Source organism: Ctenopharyngodon idella, chromosome 1 (assembly GCF_019924925.1).
Source record: "Ctenopharyngodon idella isolate HZGC_01 chromosome 1, HZGC01, whole genome shotgun sequence".
In the NCBI taxonomy this organism is placed as follows: domain Eukaryota; kingdom Metazoa; phylum Chordata; class Actinopteri; order Cypriniformes; family Xenocyprididae; genus Ctenopharyngodon; species Ctenopharyngodon idella.
In genome coordinates this window covers 3862832-3877184 of record NC_067220.1, presented here as the reverse complement: position 1 = coordinate 3877184, position 14353 = coordinate 3862832, and the positions used below count along the sequence as shown (strand labels likewise).

The 14353-nt window shown below is 39.0% G+C and overlaps 1 protein-coding gene across 1 annotated transcript; it reads right to left on the bottom strand.

Moving 5' to 3' along the window:
* Positions 1-2151: 2151 nt before the first annotated feature.
* rdh8b (retinol dehydrogenase 8b) lies at positions 2152-13414 on the bottom strand. The gene is made up of 6 exons (XM_051904620.1): positions 13039-13414; positions 8246-8407; positions 6891-7067; positions 6507-6600; positions 3442-3625; positions 2152-2579 (listed from the first exon to the last, which is right to left on the bottom strand). Exons 1-6 carry the CDS (start codon positions 13142-13144, stop codon positions 2352-2354), a joined length of 951 nt encoding a protein of 316 aa, XP_051760580.1. The 5' UTR covers positions 13145-13414; the 3' UTR covers positions 2152-2351.
* Positions 13415-14353: the final 939 nt, after the last annotated feature.

Genomic DNA, 14353 nt, shown 5'->3' with positions numbered 1-14353 from the left:
TAATAAAAATGGCCGTTAACTTTTTTTTATGTATTAATAATACAACCGTTTAGAAAAAAACAAAGCTTAAAAATAGTATAAACATTTTACTTGCATATATTTCGTATATTACGATTAATTATAATATTTTGTGAATGGAAGAGTATGTTTTGAACCGGCGCACGAGACAAGATTCTCCCTTGTGCAAAAACCGTTAAACGTCAATCACGGAGCGCGCGCAAAGGGAGTCTGACAGGAGCTTTTCTGAGGTACTTTTTTACCACACGGTCTGTGCTTTTACTTCACAACAACTGACTTTATTAAGTTAAAAAAGACAGTCATGTCGTCACATTTAGGTGTAGACGAATGCAAAAATAAGAGTAAAACACTGGTAAGGTGCAGATTACTCAAATTTACATATTCTATATGAGCGCACACTGGACTGCCCTGTTTAACACACGATACAGGTTCGTATATTTTAATATGAACATACTGTTTAATCTAAGACGCTTTTTAAATGGTTCTTTGACCTTTAATTCTCTGTAGAAACAAGAAAACACGAGCATGAGGAGGAAACTTAAGTCCGTCCGAGTGACGCAGAATGATAATTGAACTTCATTGTTTGTCACGTGATAGTATAACTGGATAAACGCCTTTAGTTAGTTATGTAATAGAGACTGCTTAAACTTAATAGATGAGAAGATGGCATTTCAGAGTCTTAACAACTGTCAATACACCTCATGATAAGTCCTCTAAAGTCATCTGGTATTATACGCTACTATGTTTTCTCATGTGTGTCTGTGGCTGTATGGTGACAGATGAAGGCTGTGGTTATGTGTCTTCAGCTCTGAGTTCAAACCCCTCACACCTGAGAGAGCTGGATCTGAGCTATAATCACCCAGGACAATCAGGAGTTCAGCTGCTCAATGACAAACTGAAGGATCCAAACTGCTCACTGCAGATACTCAAGTATATGTCAAACACCAATGCTGACATACTGAACATGTGTGCATGATCCATATCTACATTAATGTGTGTTTGTGTTTATAGTATGGAGGAGAGATCATGATGACAGCAGGACTATGAAAGTGTATGTCTACAAACACACACACACACACCCACACACACACACACTATGCAAAAGTCTGAGGCACATTAGTATTCTTTCACACACACAAAAAAATGGTTTTAAGCCAGTTATAAATATCTTTTGCTGTAGTGTGTCAGTAGGAAATATTAGTATACATTTCCAAACAGTCCTTTTGCCATTAATAGACCTTTATCACACTTCCTATATCTGGTAAGTGAAGCAGTGTATTGCTACTTCCGGTCCCATCACAACGCAATCAAAACTAATGGCTGAATCCTCTTGCCAGTGTTACTACAGCGATCCGGCTGCTCTAATTCTAAACAAGACATCCTTGCCTCAGTTTTCACGATTTCTCGACAACAAGAATTGAGAAAAGCTTGGGACTGATATGGCGGGATCAAGGTCCTTCTTTAAAATAATATGCGGATGCGGGAGTATGTTTGTGTGTAGTAGGCTTATGCATTTCAAAACTGAAGATGTTTACATCTCATATCTTCAAATTGCTGAAATGTCCCCTTCCAAATGTGCATTCTGAATAATAAATAAATTTATTTCCCAACCTGTCGCAGTCCAGTGCTCATCTTCTTATTAACTGTGTTTTTCTCTTACTGATCATATTTCTGACTTGTTAAATTTACATTTATAAACTAATTTGACTGATAAACACCCTTACGAAAAGTAACCATGGCTTTATTATATTAAAAGTGTAGTAACCATGTTTTTTTGTGGATTGATTATCATTGGTATTAAGTTTTATTACAAATACCATGGTTCAAAGATGGTTAGCAAAACCATGGTTAATTTGTGGTTACCATGGTTTAACTACAATAACCATGTTTTTTTGGTTTTATTTGTAGTAAAACCATGGTTAATTTTCATTAGAGCAGTATTAAAATAGATGAATGAATGCGCGGTAACTGCCTTAACTATCTTAAATTATAAAATTAAATCTTAACAGCTTATGTGAGTTACTCTAAAATGTTTAGGTTACAAGAAGTCAATACTTGTCTAGAGATTAATCTGTACAAAGACAAAAAAAAGAGAAAAGATTTTAGATTTAAAAACAAACATCATCTGTTTTATTGTGAGTTTGAGAGAGGGTGTGTTTTGGAGTGTATCACTGGACACTTTAGGTGTAAATGCAGTATGGCAAAAAATATCCAGATACTGTGCAGTAAATAGAGAAGCACAGTGTTCACACATGGGTACGTTACTGCATGTTTGTGTGCATCTGTTAGATGAGATGATTGATCTTTGTAAGTATTCTCAGGAGATGTGTGTGTTAGACTGGTGAGATGGTTAGTCTCCGTAAGCATCCGCAGGTCAGGCACTTCATGATGCTAACGCTAACATCCATGACTCCTCCCAGGTTGTACAGCATGTGATAGAAGGTGTGAACAGACAGGCTGCCCGTGTCGTCCGCATACTTCAGCGCCACGATCGGAGTGTACAGAGGATTCGTCAGGTTACGGAATGGAGGATGAGGCGACTCAATCACCTTCTTAGTGACCTTCAGAGACAGAGAGAGTGAGTCCTTTCATTTAAATCCTCATTACCTTGTTAAAGAGAACTCATGCGATGGCATTGTTCTTTAATTAAGAACAATAACTATAATAATGATGAGTATAACTATAATAATGATAACTATATCATAACTGTAACAGTAACTATAATAACTATAAGGATAATTAAAACAATAACTTATAATGGATGATAATGTTCTGCTTAGTCTAAATGTACACATTTTTTTTCCATCGTGTGCTGCTTTAAAGGATTAGTTCACTTTGAAATGAAAATTAGCCCAAGCTTTACTCACCCTCAAGCCATCCTAGGTTTATATGACTTTCTTCTTTCTGATCGGAGATATATTAATAAATATACTGACGAAGCCATTATTAACCCCCCGGAGCTGTATGGAGTACACGTTTATGATGGATGGATGCACTTTCTTCAGCTTCATACTCGTGAACCCTGTTCACTGCCATTATAAAGCTCAGATATTTATTAAAATATCTCAGATTGTGTTCATCAGAAAGAATAAAGTCATATACACCTAGGATGGTTTGAGGGTGAGTAAAGCTTGGGCTAATTTTCATATCAAAGTGAACTAATCCTTTAAATGATTGAGCTCTTTAAAGCAGAATGGAATCTGATTGACTGTCAGTGTTTTAATCATTCATCAACTGGGGGAAAAAAATCATTCCAAAAGTGATTTCAAATATATAGTTCCTCTTTGTCATTACTGTTATAGTTCTGGTGTGGACTTCATTATTCTCTTAGACTTAGAGCGATTATTAAAACTTTATGGTTATAGTTATCATTATAGTTATTGTCCTTGGTGTGAACAGGCCTTAATTCACATGTGTTCTGACCTTGGCAATGTCCTCGGGTGTTTGGCCCAGGCCTTGAAAGATGTTCACTGCGCTGGGCAGGTAGCAGGTCCTAAAATGTTGAAGTGTCTCGGCATCAGTTCCGGCAAACTCTTTCTTAGAAACATCTGCAATCATCTTCATCTCAAACTCAGTGTGTACAGGCCCGGGCTCGATCATCGACATACTGACAGAGAGATGGGAAATCAAATACACACATCTCCATCAAGAGAGAGAAGCGTCACCATGGATCTGTAATGAAGCAGGAGCTGAAGAGATTACAGGCAGAGATGTGGATCTAGGTGCAGGGGTTTTATTAAACAAACAAACAAAAATAAGAAACCAGGAAACACAAGAAACATGACCAAAGAGCAGGGATATGCACCATCTACAATTTACAGCAAACATCGACTGACAAGGAACAAGGGAAACACAAGGACTGTATATACAGAAGAGGTAACAAGATAACAAGACACAGCTGGGAACAATCAAGACTAATCAACAAGAAAACTACAAAGACTCCACCTTATGAGCAGATTTCAGAAACTTCACAACAATCCAACAAACAAAACACAAAAGTCCAAGTGGGTGGTGGAGTGGAGGCAGACCAGGGTTTGGGATATAGGGCCAGGCCCGTGAGGTGGAAGGGGTCTGGAGACTGAGGCGTGGCAAGCGGCTGTGTCGGAGCCGGCAGAGTAGGGTGCCAGGGTGGAGTAGGCTGAGTGGGGAGCCAGGGCCGAGCTAGAAACCATCACAGTGGAGCCAACTGAGCTGGAGACCACCACTAAGGAACCACCACAAAAAGCTGGCGAAGCAGGGGACCACCACGGAGGAGCCAGCAAAGCTGGAGACCACTGCGTAGGAGCCGATGGAGCTGGGCACCATAGTGGAACAGAAGACTACGAGGGTCTCCATGGGCCTCCATGGCCATGAAAAAGGGCAAAGAGGCCATAGCGGAGCTGACAGGAGGCACGTGGAGTTCAGAGTCAGCCTCCATGGCCATAACAACAACGGCATCAGAGGACACAGAAGGTACAGAGTCAGCCACCTCAGGGGAAGTATGTGCGGCCCATAGCCACTGGAGTTTGAGGCACACAGACCCCCCAACGCAAATATGAAGGAGGATCCACTCAGTCGAAGTGCTAACACCACCAACACAGGAAAGTTGTAATCTTAAAAATACATTGAGGGAACTGTTCAGAAAGTGAGTATGGTAGGCTAAATCCAAAAATTCAAGGGTGTGGTCCTTGAGGGAGCGCTCGCCCTGGCACAGAAGGATGAGCTGAACCCCTGCTAGATCGATTTGTGGTCAGTTGTTCTGTAATGAAGCAGGAGCTGAAGAGATTGCAGGCAGAGATGTGGATCTAGGTGCAGGGGCTTTATTATACAAACAAGCAAGGAAACACAAGAAACATGGAGAACCAAAGAGCAGGGATATGCACCCACTACAGCAAACACTGACTAACACACAAAGAGACACAGGAACAAAGGAAACAAAAGGGCTATACATGCTAACAGTACACACATGGGAACAATCAAGACTAATCAACAAGAAAACTAAAAAGAACTACTAACATCTCACTAAGGACAGGGAGTAACACAAAAGTCCAAACAAGAAATTGGGAACATATAACAGGATCTAGAACTGCTGCTCTGAAGATGTTTTTTTTAGAACAGCAGTTCTCAACTCTGTGAAGGTGAAGACATTGAGTGACATTGTAAAATTAAATAATTATAAGTAATTAAGTAATCAGTGTTCACACTCTTTATTGCTAATGAATTTTCATGACTTTCCATGTCATTTGTGATTACAATTACAGAGCTTGATATAATTCATATTTTTATGACTTTCCTGGTCTAGAAATCATGCTTTTAAAATGTCCTCTCATCCAAGTTTTCCAAGATGTAAATATGAGTTTGCATGGGAATCCTTGTTCTTCAATTTAATTGTTTTTTTGTTTGTTTTTTGTTTTTTTTGAGGGACAAATGAAACTGTTGTTCAGCTTATATCTTGATTTTATCTTATATTTAGTTGCTTTAGCTAATTTAAATGCTTTGTTTTTACTAATTTTAAGTAATTTTTAGTAATCTTGTGGCCCTTACTGGAGTATCACTACTCTAGATCTTCCCTTAGGAACTGTTTACACCTGGTATTAAGATGCGTCTTGGTCGATCAGATCACAAGAAGACAAGGAAGACACATACCCATTTCCAGCTGGTTAATCTGTCTCTTTTGTCCACTTTCGACCACTTCTGTCCTGATTTTTTTGAGGGGAGGGTATATCGGTGGGTAAATATATGGGCCTTTTCAGATCTTTCAATACAATGGATGAAAAAAGCTCACGCAATTTGCATATGTGACCGGAGAAAATGGAAAAACAGCAGCTTTTATTTTTGCTCTGATAGCCGTAAGACCAGCCGGACGCTGTGAGTGTGTGTTAGAAATCAGGAATGGTTTGTGAACATTGTGCTTGATAGGTTTTTCATTTTCAAACCAAACTTGGGTCTTCAGCCGACAAAGTTTAAATCCCGTCTGGCTAGCGCGCTTCCCATTATGTTTATGCGTTAGGTCAGTACGTGGAGAGTAGGTGGTCTTTTGTGGTTGTTCGAACACATTCAATCACATGAGCGTCTACACTACAAAAGTGTATGAATGCGTAAGAATGCGTTTTTGACTACTTCTGGAAGTGGTCAAAAGTGGACAAATTCAAAACGATTTACACCCCGTTTACACCTGTATTTAGCATCATCCACTTGTGATCCGTTCAACCAAAATGCATCTTAATAGCAGGTGTAAATAGGGCCCTAGTTCCTGATCTGTGATCTTTATTGGGTTTGTACACATAACAGCCCCTCACACAACTAGAGAGACCCCTCACACAACATCACTGCACTTATACACTCATGTGATTCGGCTAATATTCATGGTGTTTGATCACTGATGTAAAGAGTCAAAGAGTGTTAGATACTGAAAATCAAATTAGAGGAAGTGTAAATGAGTAGTTGATGTGCAGAAGTGTATAAATTAGCAAACGCTGGTATGGTATTTAGAGTGCAGCGAGACTCACGTGACATTAAACTTGAGCAGCTGGATGGCCAGACTCTCACAGAATCCCTCTATGGCGAACTTTGACGCGGAGTAGACGTCATTAAACGCCACACCTGTGAAGAGCAACCCACGACACAGAGGTATGTCTTTTACCACAGTTTTATAACTTTTGAGTTGTGAATGTTTCTGTACACTGATGTTTCCACATGTTTGTCATTCAGCAGATCATCTGTCTTCATCCACATGAAAGGTAAGAGCTCTTCTGCTGTTCTTCAAGAAGAAATGTACGTGTGTCTAACTGATCAGGACAGTAATCTTCAAGTAGAGGAAGTACAGTACCTTAGGAAGAACCCTTAAACACAACAAATGCTCACGGTGAAGTGAATAAATGGTCAGTGTTTACCCTGCAGTCCCATCACGCTGCTGATGATAATGTGTCCAGAGCGTCTCCTCTTCATGTCGGGCATGACCTCTTTAATCATGCGCACCACACCGAAGAAATTGGTCTCGAACACCTTTGTCATGTCTTCCATACTGAGACCCTCCACCGGCCCCACCAGACCGACGCCAGCGTTATTGACTGCACACACGGATCATAGGCACTTTATTACTGCTGTGGATGGAGTTAAGGCCTGTTCACACCAACAACAATATTCAGCATTAAAATTTCATCCGATTTTTTTCATGCAATTTATATGGAAGCTTGTTTCTGCTACGGAATAAAAAAATGAAATAGGTAATTGCGACTTTTTTCTCGCAATTCTGACTTTTTTTTTTTGCAATTCTGAATTTACCTCTTGCAATTACGAAATAAAGTCAGAGTTGTGAGATATAAACTCGCAATTGTGAGGAAAGAAAGTCCAAATTGTGAGAAGAAAAAGTTGCAATTACCTTTTTTTATTCAGTGGCAGTAGATTTCTCTGTTCAGACTAAAGCGAGAAAGATGGAAGACAGGCTGAATGAAAATACAATTTCACTCTCTGACAGTAGGTGGCGCTTATGGAAAAGCAGAAATACAGCGGTATAATATATGCTGTTTGGTTATCAAGATGCAATATATATCAAAACACTATTTTTCTTTTTGTTAATATTTTTATGTTTGTTGTAATTATGCTTACACTGTCCTAAACACACACAAGGGCACAACTTTTCATTTCTAAAACCGAGAAGAAACAAAGTTAAGCAGCATTTATATGTTTTCAGATTTTTTATTCACTATGATGCTTATCAAACAGCACCAAATACAAGAGTATAGAAGGTTTATGTCAGTCTAAACGGATACACTAACTGACGTTCATTCAAATTAAAATGTTTATTGCAGCAAAAATTAATCTTGGTGTGAACAGGCCATTAAATTGGTTTGTCACTGTCACATCATTCTTCGTAATTACTTGATTTATGTTTCATCCCTTTATTTACTCTATTTTGCTTGTTCTCTTCCAGCTGTATTTCTCCAATGACAGTGTAAGTATGAATCTGTTTGCTGATCACTGTAAAACATGAACGCTGCATCACTGATGATTCAGGATTCATTATTATCAGTATTACTGTTCTGTTACAGACAGTGATGTGTAATTATGTAACAGACAGATGAACACTGGATGAGGCTCAAGGTTGAAAATAGAAACTGATGCTCAGATTAACTCTGAACCTAAAGACTAATTTTATCTGATTAGTCTAAATCGGTCATCTAAACCTAAGCACGGATGAACACAATCCACTTGAGACGCGGCTCAGTGTGTGTGTGTTTGTACTCACTGAGTATGTCTATATGTCGATCTTTGATGCTGTCGACACACTGTTTGACAGATTCACTGCTGCAGACGTCCAGCGTGAGCAGAGACAGAGTTCGCCCGTACGCGTCTCCAGCCGCTTCAACCAACTTATCCTTCCGCTTCAGATCCCGCATCGTAGCTATGACTATGAGAGAGTGCGGACTAGTTACTGAACACAGAGAATTAGTCATCCAATGACTGAAGAGATTTAGACATGCAACTCATATCCATCTGTCACTGATGATTCATAAAGCTCTCCAATGACATGGTGTAACATATGTGTATGTGAGTGTGCAGTGCTTATAACTTGTAATCCATTACTGATTCCAAATTACATTACAAAAATTGTAGGTAATCCATACATTACACATTCAAGGAAATATGACTACTTTTAGATTACTTTTGACCTGACTTGTTCATCATATTGAACTGAATAGGATAATATTGTACCATATTGATATAAAATATGAAGAGAAAGTAAATATATTCCATTCTTTGTTGTCAGGTGCATCAAACATTACATTACGTCAGGGTTTCCCAGACTGGGGTTCATGAAGGAACTGCAGGGAGTTTGAGTTTAATGAAAAGCTAATAAATAAATCATAAAAAAAATAAAATTAAAATAAATAATTGGCTACACATTGTGCTTACTCAAATAAGTACGGAGTAATATTACAGTTTTTTGCTAAAATTGCTAAAACACATTTCTTGAAACCATCACCCAACTAAAACTTCAAACTACATTCAGAGAACATCTGACTCTTCTGGCAAAATCGAACAATTTATCTGTGCTCAGAATCAAACACTGCTTTCAGATCATACACACAGCCAGTCAAAATATAAACACTAAAAAAATCACGTCGATTGGACACTAAGTGATGTTTTAACTTGAAACAAACCTGAAAACAGCTGTAACAATGCAACCATTAGTCTGATCGACTTGAAATTGCAGTGTCTTGGACCAAGGGGGCATGACAGTCTATGAGGACATTGGCGTATCTCAAAAAACATGGCCGCCATCGGCCAATGAAGTTTGAGCACCTATTAGACAAGGTTAACGGAGGCCGATCAGAACGAAACTCAGTGGACATGTTCGACTCATGGTCCTAGAGGTCTGTAAGAATTTTGAAAGAAATCGGCCACTAGTTGGCGCTAACGAGTTTCACGCCTCTGTAATCACGTGGTGTTTCACACATCCACATAATATGCATATCATTTGATAGATCTCCTCATTCTGAACAACTTTGCCTTAAGAACCACTGCTGGCAATCAAATCGTTCATTAATTATTCACAAATATCTGAAAAACCTACTTTTGCGAACTAGTCCTAGGTTTTTTGCCCGATCAAAACAAATCCAGTGCAGGACAATTCTCTGGACTCTCTAGATCAATAATTATCAAAAAAAAAAAAAAAAAGAACTTTACCCTTTTGGTCACTATAACAGGGTCATTTAGAAAATGGGCGTGGCAAAACATACTCAAAAGCCTATAAATCCTAAACGAAAACTCAGAACTTCACAAAATTAAGTGAGCACATGCAGCATATGACTCTAAAGAACCATGCCAACTTTTATGAAGATCGGACTATAGCTGACGCTATAACTGTTAAAAAGCTTTAAAAAGCATGTTTTTAATGGTTTTGGCTGATAGTGTATATAACTTTGGGTGTGGTCGACTTATTTTCATATCCTTAGACTCCTGAAACCCTGGAGATCGGGCAATAGGTGGCGCTATAAGGGTCAAAAAACCTTTAACCTTTCCTTAGTAAATTGCCTGTATTGCCTGTAAATGGTCTTTTCCATCTATGATCCATCTATGAAGTGTTACATGCTTGCTAAATAAAATATAATACCTTTTTATGTGCTTAAAGGCCTTAAAGTGCTTGAACCCCAATAAATGCTGCTTGCAGCTTTAATTAATATTATAAACGTTGTATAGTACTGAATGTCTGTATATTCAGCACTTGAATACTGTGAAAATACAGTAGTCCAACTGCAAAAGCCAGAAAGGTTAAAAATCTTTAAATGAAAAGCATGTTACAGTACATTCAAAAGAGTTGAGTCAGCGAGAGATTCATTCTGCCTCAGCATCACGTCTTCATGTTGGTCCGGCCGGAGGACTAGGGAATGAGGTCTCTTACAAGGCAAAGGGAAATACTCTCTAGTGTGCCGATCCAGTCTTGACAACACTGTCCAAACCTTGCTCTTCCTCGTCCTCATCCTCTTCCTCCTCTTACACATACTCTTCCTCTCAGATTGTTTCCATCTTTTGTTGGTATCATCATTCAGTGCAGCTATGTCACCTGAGCACTTTGAGCTGGCTTATTTCATACAGTTGGTTTGATCACATCATTACAAATGAGTGTGTACAATTTTGAGTCGTTGTGTGTAAAGGCAGAAACACACTAAGGCGATGGTCGGCTGTCGGGCAGTTTTTGTTCGCCGGTCGACTAAGTTTTCTCAGTGTGTTCCACACCGTCACAAGTTTGACCTCATCTGCCTTTTTTCGGCCGATTCGACAAGTTGAATCAGCGTCGGAGATCGTCTGTCAGTCGGTCCATCTGATCATTCTGATTGGCTGTTCAGTTACTGCCACCTGCTGGCACGGAAAGGCATTTCATCTTACGCAGGCGCAGAACGGACATGCTAGTTCAGTAGGACGTACTACTGAACTTGAGTAATGTTTTACAGAAAGAGTGAATTATTCAACAGATTGGTTTAGGCTATTGAGAATTTGGTTCAGAGAATGGGGTTTAGTGTTTTAGCAATTCTGAAGAACTGTAATTAACTACACGTAGGGGAGAACCGGGACAAAAGTAACGTGGGACGAAAGTAACAAAGCGATTTTTTTCAGAGCTCTGACTACATTTGCATTTCAAGTTATGACAGCACGTTCAGCACGCAACCCTTGACGGAGCTGCCAAATATCATGTGATTTCGTCATCGTTTCCCGCGGTTAGGTCCGGAAAACAGTTTTCGAGTACCGTAAATAAATTGCTGAAGCGGTAATTTTTTTTGTAATTACAAGTTGTGTTTCTCGTTTCATGTGTCACAATAATGATCAGTCTACAGGTTATTTAGTGCTGTAACACATCCTGAAGTTTGACTTGTCAGTATTTTTCAGTATGAAAGTAAATCGGGTTTAAATATCAGATGTTCCTGTCGGGACGAAAGTAACACTTGTTACTTTCGTCCCGAAAAGGTCTGATTCAGCCAGATGTTAATGAGAGGGCGTTTCTGGACGTATCTGTTGCTGATTTCTGTATGTCACCATGTATTCACTCAGTCTGTTTACATTTACCATAGTCACATTTAGTTTTTAGCCATACCTTAGCTTTTCCACACCCACCTATGTATTTGCAGTGTTTCTATTTAGATGTTTTTATGCATATTTTGAATTTATGCATAAAAACAGCTGGATTGGAAACATGACTACTGCTACATTATGTTGAGAATTCATATTATGCTAATTTAATTTAATTTTCATATTGTTCACACTGTTGAAAAAATGTTTTATAAAATAATTTGACATTGCCCCCCAAAAAATATTCTAAACAATTCAAGTTTGTACTGTCGGGTTACTTTTGAAACATTTGATGAAACTGAAATTCTCAATTTAAAATGAAAATGTAATTTAATATTTTTTTTTTCAAAGATAAAGGACAAAATATGTTTGCAGTTACTTATTAACAAGATCAGAGTCAGGTATATTTAATAAAAACAAGACTAACACAAAAAAAATCTAGCTTGTATTGTTGTGTTACTTTCGTCCCACCTGACGGGGTCGAAAGTAACAATGTGCAATTTATGTTCAAAGTGAAATTATACTGAAGCCGTTCTACATTTGTACAAAATACCACCTGGTATTGATAGACCACACCTGTGAGTTACTGATCACAGCAAAAATATATTGCTGTCTAAAACATTATCTTTTAAAATGACATTTTTGTGAAAAATGGTACTTTCGTCCCTGCTCTCCCCTACTTACTATAGAGATACGGTTAGGGTTTGGTTTTGGTTTAGGGTTAGTTACTTGTAATTATGCATAATTTACTGTTATTACTATAGTAAGTAGGGTGAATTCAGGGTGATTGGGACACTTTCTGCCATTGAGATGTCTTGGAAAAAGTGTCCCAATCAACCTGAATTCACCCTACATGTAGTAACGTGTAACTACGTCACCTTAAAATAAAGTGTTACCAAATCATTTTAAAATAATAAATTATATAATGATAATTCATGTGTTTGTCAGGAGTTGATCTGATATGCAGTTACTAAAAAGTTCAATTATTTCAGTAAATCCAGGCGTCAAAAACATTGTGGACTCTGTTTTTCATGTAATTATAGGCACCGGACTCGTGACTGGACTGTGTGTGCAGTTTCACACTTTCTGAATGTATATAAATGTTTTTTCCCCCTTTTTTTTTAGAGAAAGGAAAACATAAAACATGAAGAAGAAGAATTAGGAATATCAGGGTGAAGATTAGTAAAAACCCAAGAGATCAGTACTGTCATGCCATTAAAGCACTAAAGGCTAAGCAGGGATAGAGGGCAGATCAGTACACACACACACACACACACACACACAATTTAGATTTTTAATAGTTTACAATAACATCATTTCATCTCATTCAAACTCTCACATTCTTGCATCTTAATTCTGTATCTGTATTGTGTGACACACTGACAGAAAGTGACAATACAGGCAAAGAAGCAAGAAACTTGCTATATTGAGCTGTATTATCTGTATTAATCTCGGGTTCGGTTCTTGTCTTACCATAGTAGCGCTTCATCTCGTCCCTCGCGAGCATCACGGCGATGCCCATCCCGATACCGGACGAGCAGCCGGTGATCAGCACCACTTTCTGCCCTTCCGTTGCCATGGTTTCAGCGAGTCTCCTCAGCGCACTCTCAAAGATCAGCAGCACAGGAGAACGCGAGCACGCGCAAGGTAAAGTCACGCGAGCGCGCGAGATTGTGTCCGCTCACAGTTCAAAGGTGAGCGGCTTTATAAAGCACAGACTGGAATATACTTCTACTCGTACTCCTAATAACACGTTCTGCAGCATGCTGTCATATGAGAGGACTCTGCCATCATCCTACTGTTATTTAACGAGTTGGACTGATAAAACGAAACTGTGTTAATAACTGTAATGTGTATATTGTCCTATTTTCCATCAGACTGACAGTAAACACAACACGGCCGTCTCTAGCGCCACCCAGCGGTCAAATCACTACTGAACACCATGAGTGCTTCTCTAATATTAATTACATCATGTTTTCATTTTGTATTATACTGTATAATGTATAATCATTATTGTGTTAAATTCATGTTCCTGGTAATCTTGAATCAGAATATCTTCTCCTCCCTCTTGCAGCTTTCTCTGATGATGAGGGCGGGGCAAGCTGTCACTCACATGAGATCCACCAATAGCAAACCACAACCATCCAATCAATTCCCCACAAACAAAATCAAGCCCCGCCCTACATCTGTTCTGAGCACAACTTAACTTTAATGCCAACTTTAAAATGACAAATTGACAAATCTGGGCCTCACTGTACAAGTTCATGTTCATATAGTCTACTTTATATGAAGAGCGAGTTTTTAAGGTCATAATTTGGTCTTAGAGACACCTGGGGATGCTACAGACGAACACGGAAACTCTTTCGAACATGAGCGTGAGAAGCACGGAAGGCGGGACTTGTGAAACTACGCTAGGAATCCGTTGACAGACAGACGGAGACACACTGGGACATGCTGATGTCACTCAAGCATGAATAAAGGTTTATACAGGACAATATAACAGCATTCATTCACATCAATAACCGCTTATCTTTCTCTGTCTTTTATCTGGTGGCTGATGCTGGTGACAGCTTGATTTCAGTTATCAGAGGTCAAGGTCAGGGTCCGCTGCTGGGTTTGACCTTCGACCCCACCTTTACAGAATGACACACTTTTGGCATTTCTTGGAGAAAATAGTCAAAGGTTTGCAAAAGAGCGATTCATCACCAGCATGAATGAGTGTGTGTGTGTGTGTGTGTGTGTGTGTGTGTGGACCCTTAGGCTCAGTTCAAGCAGGAATTTGGAATCT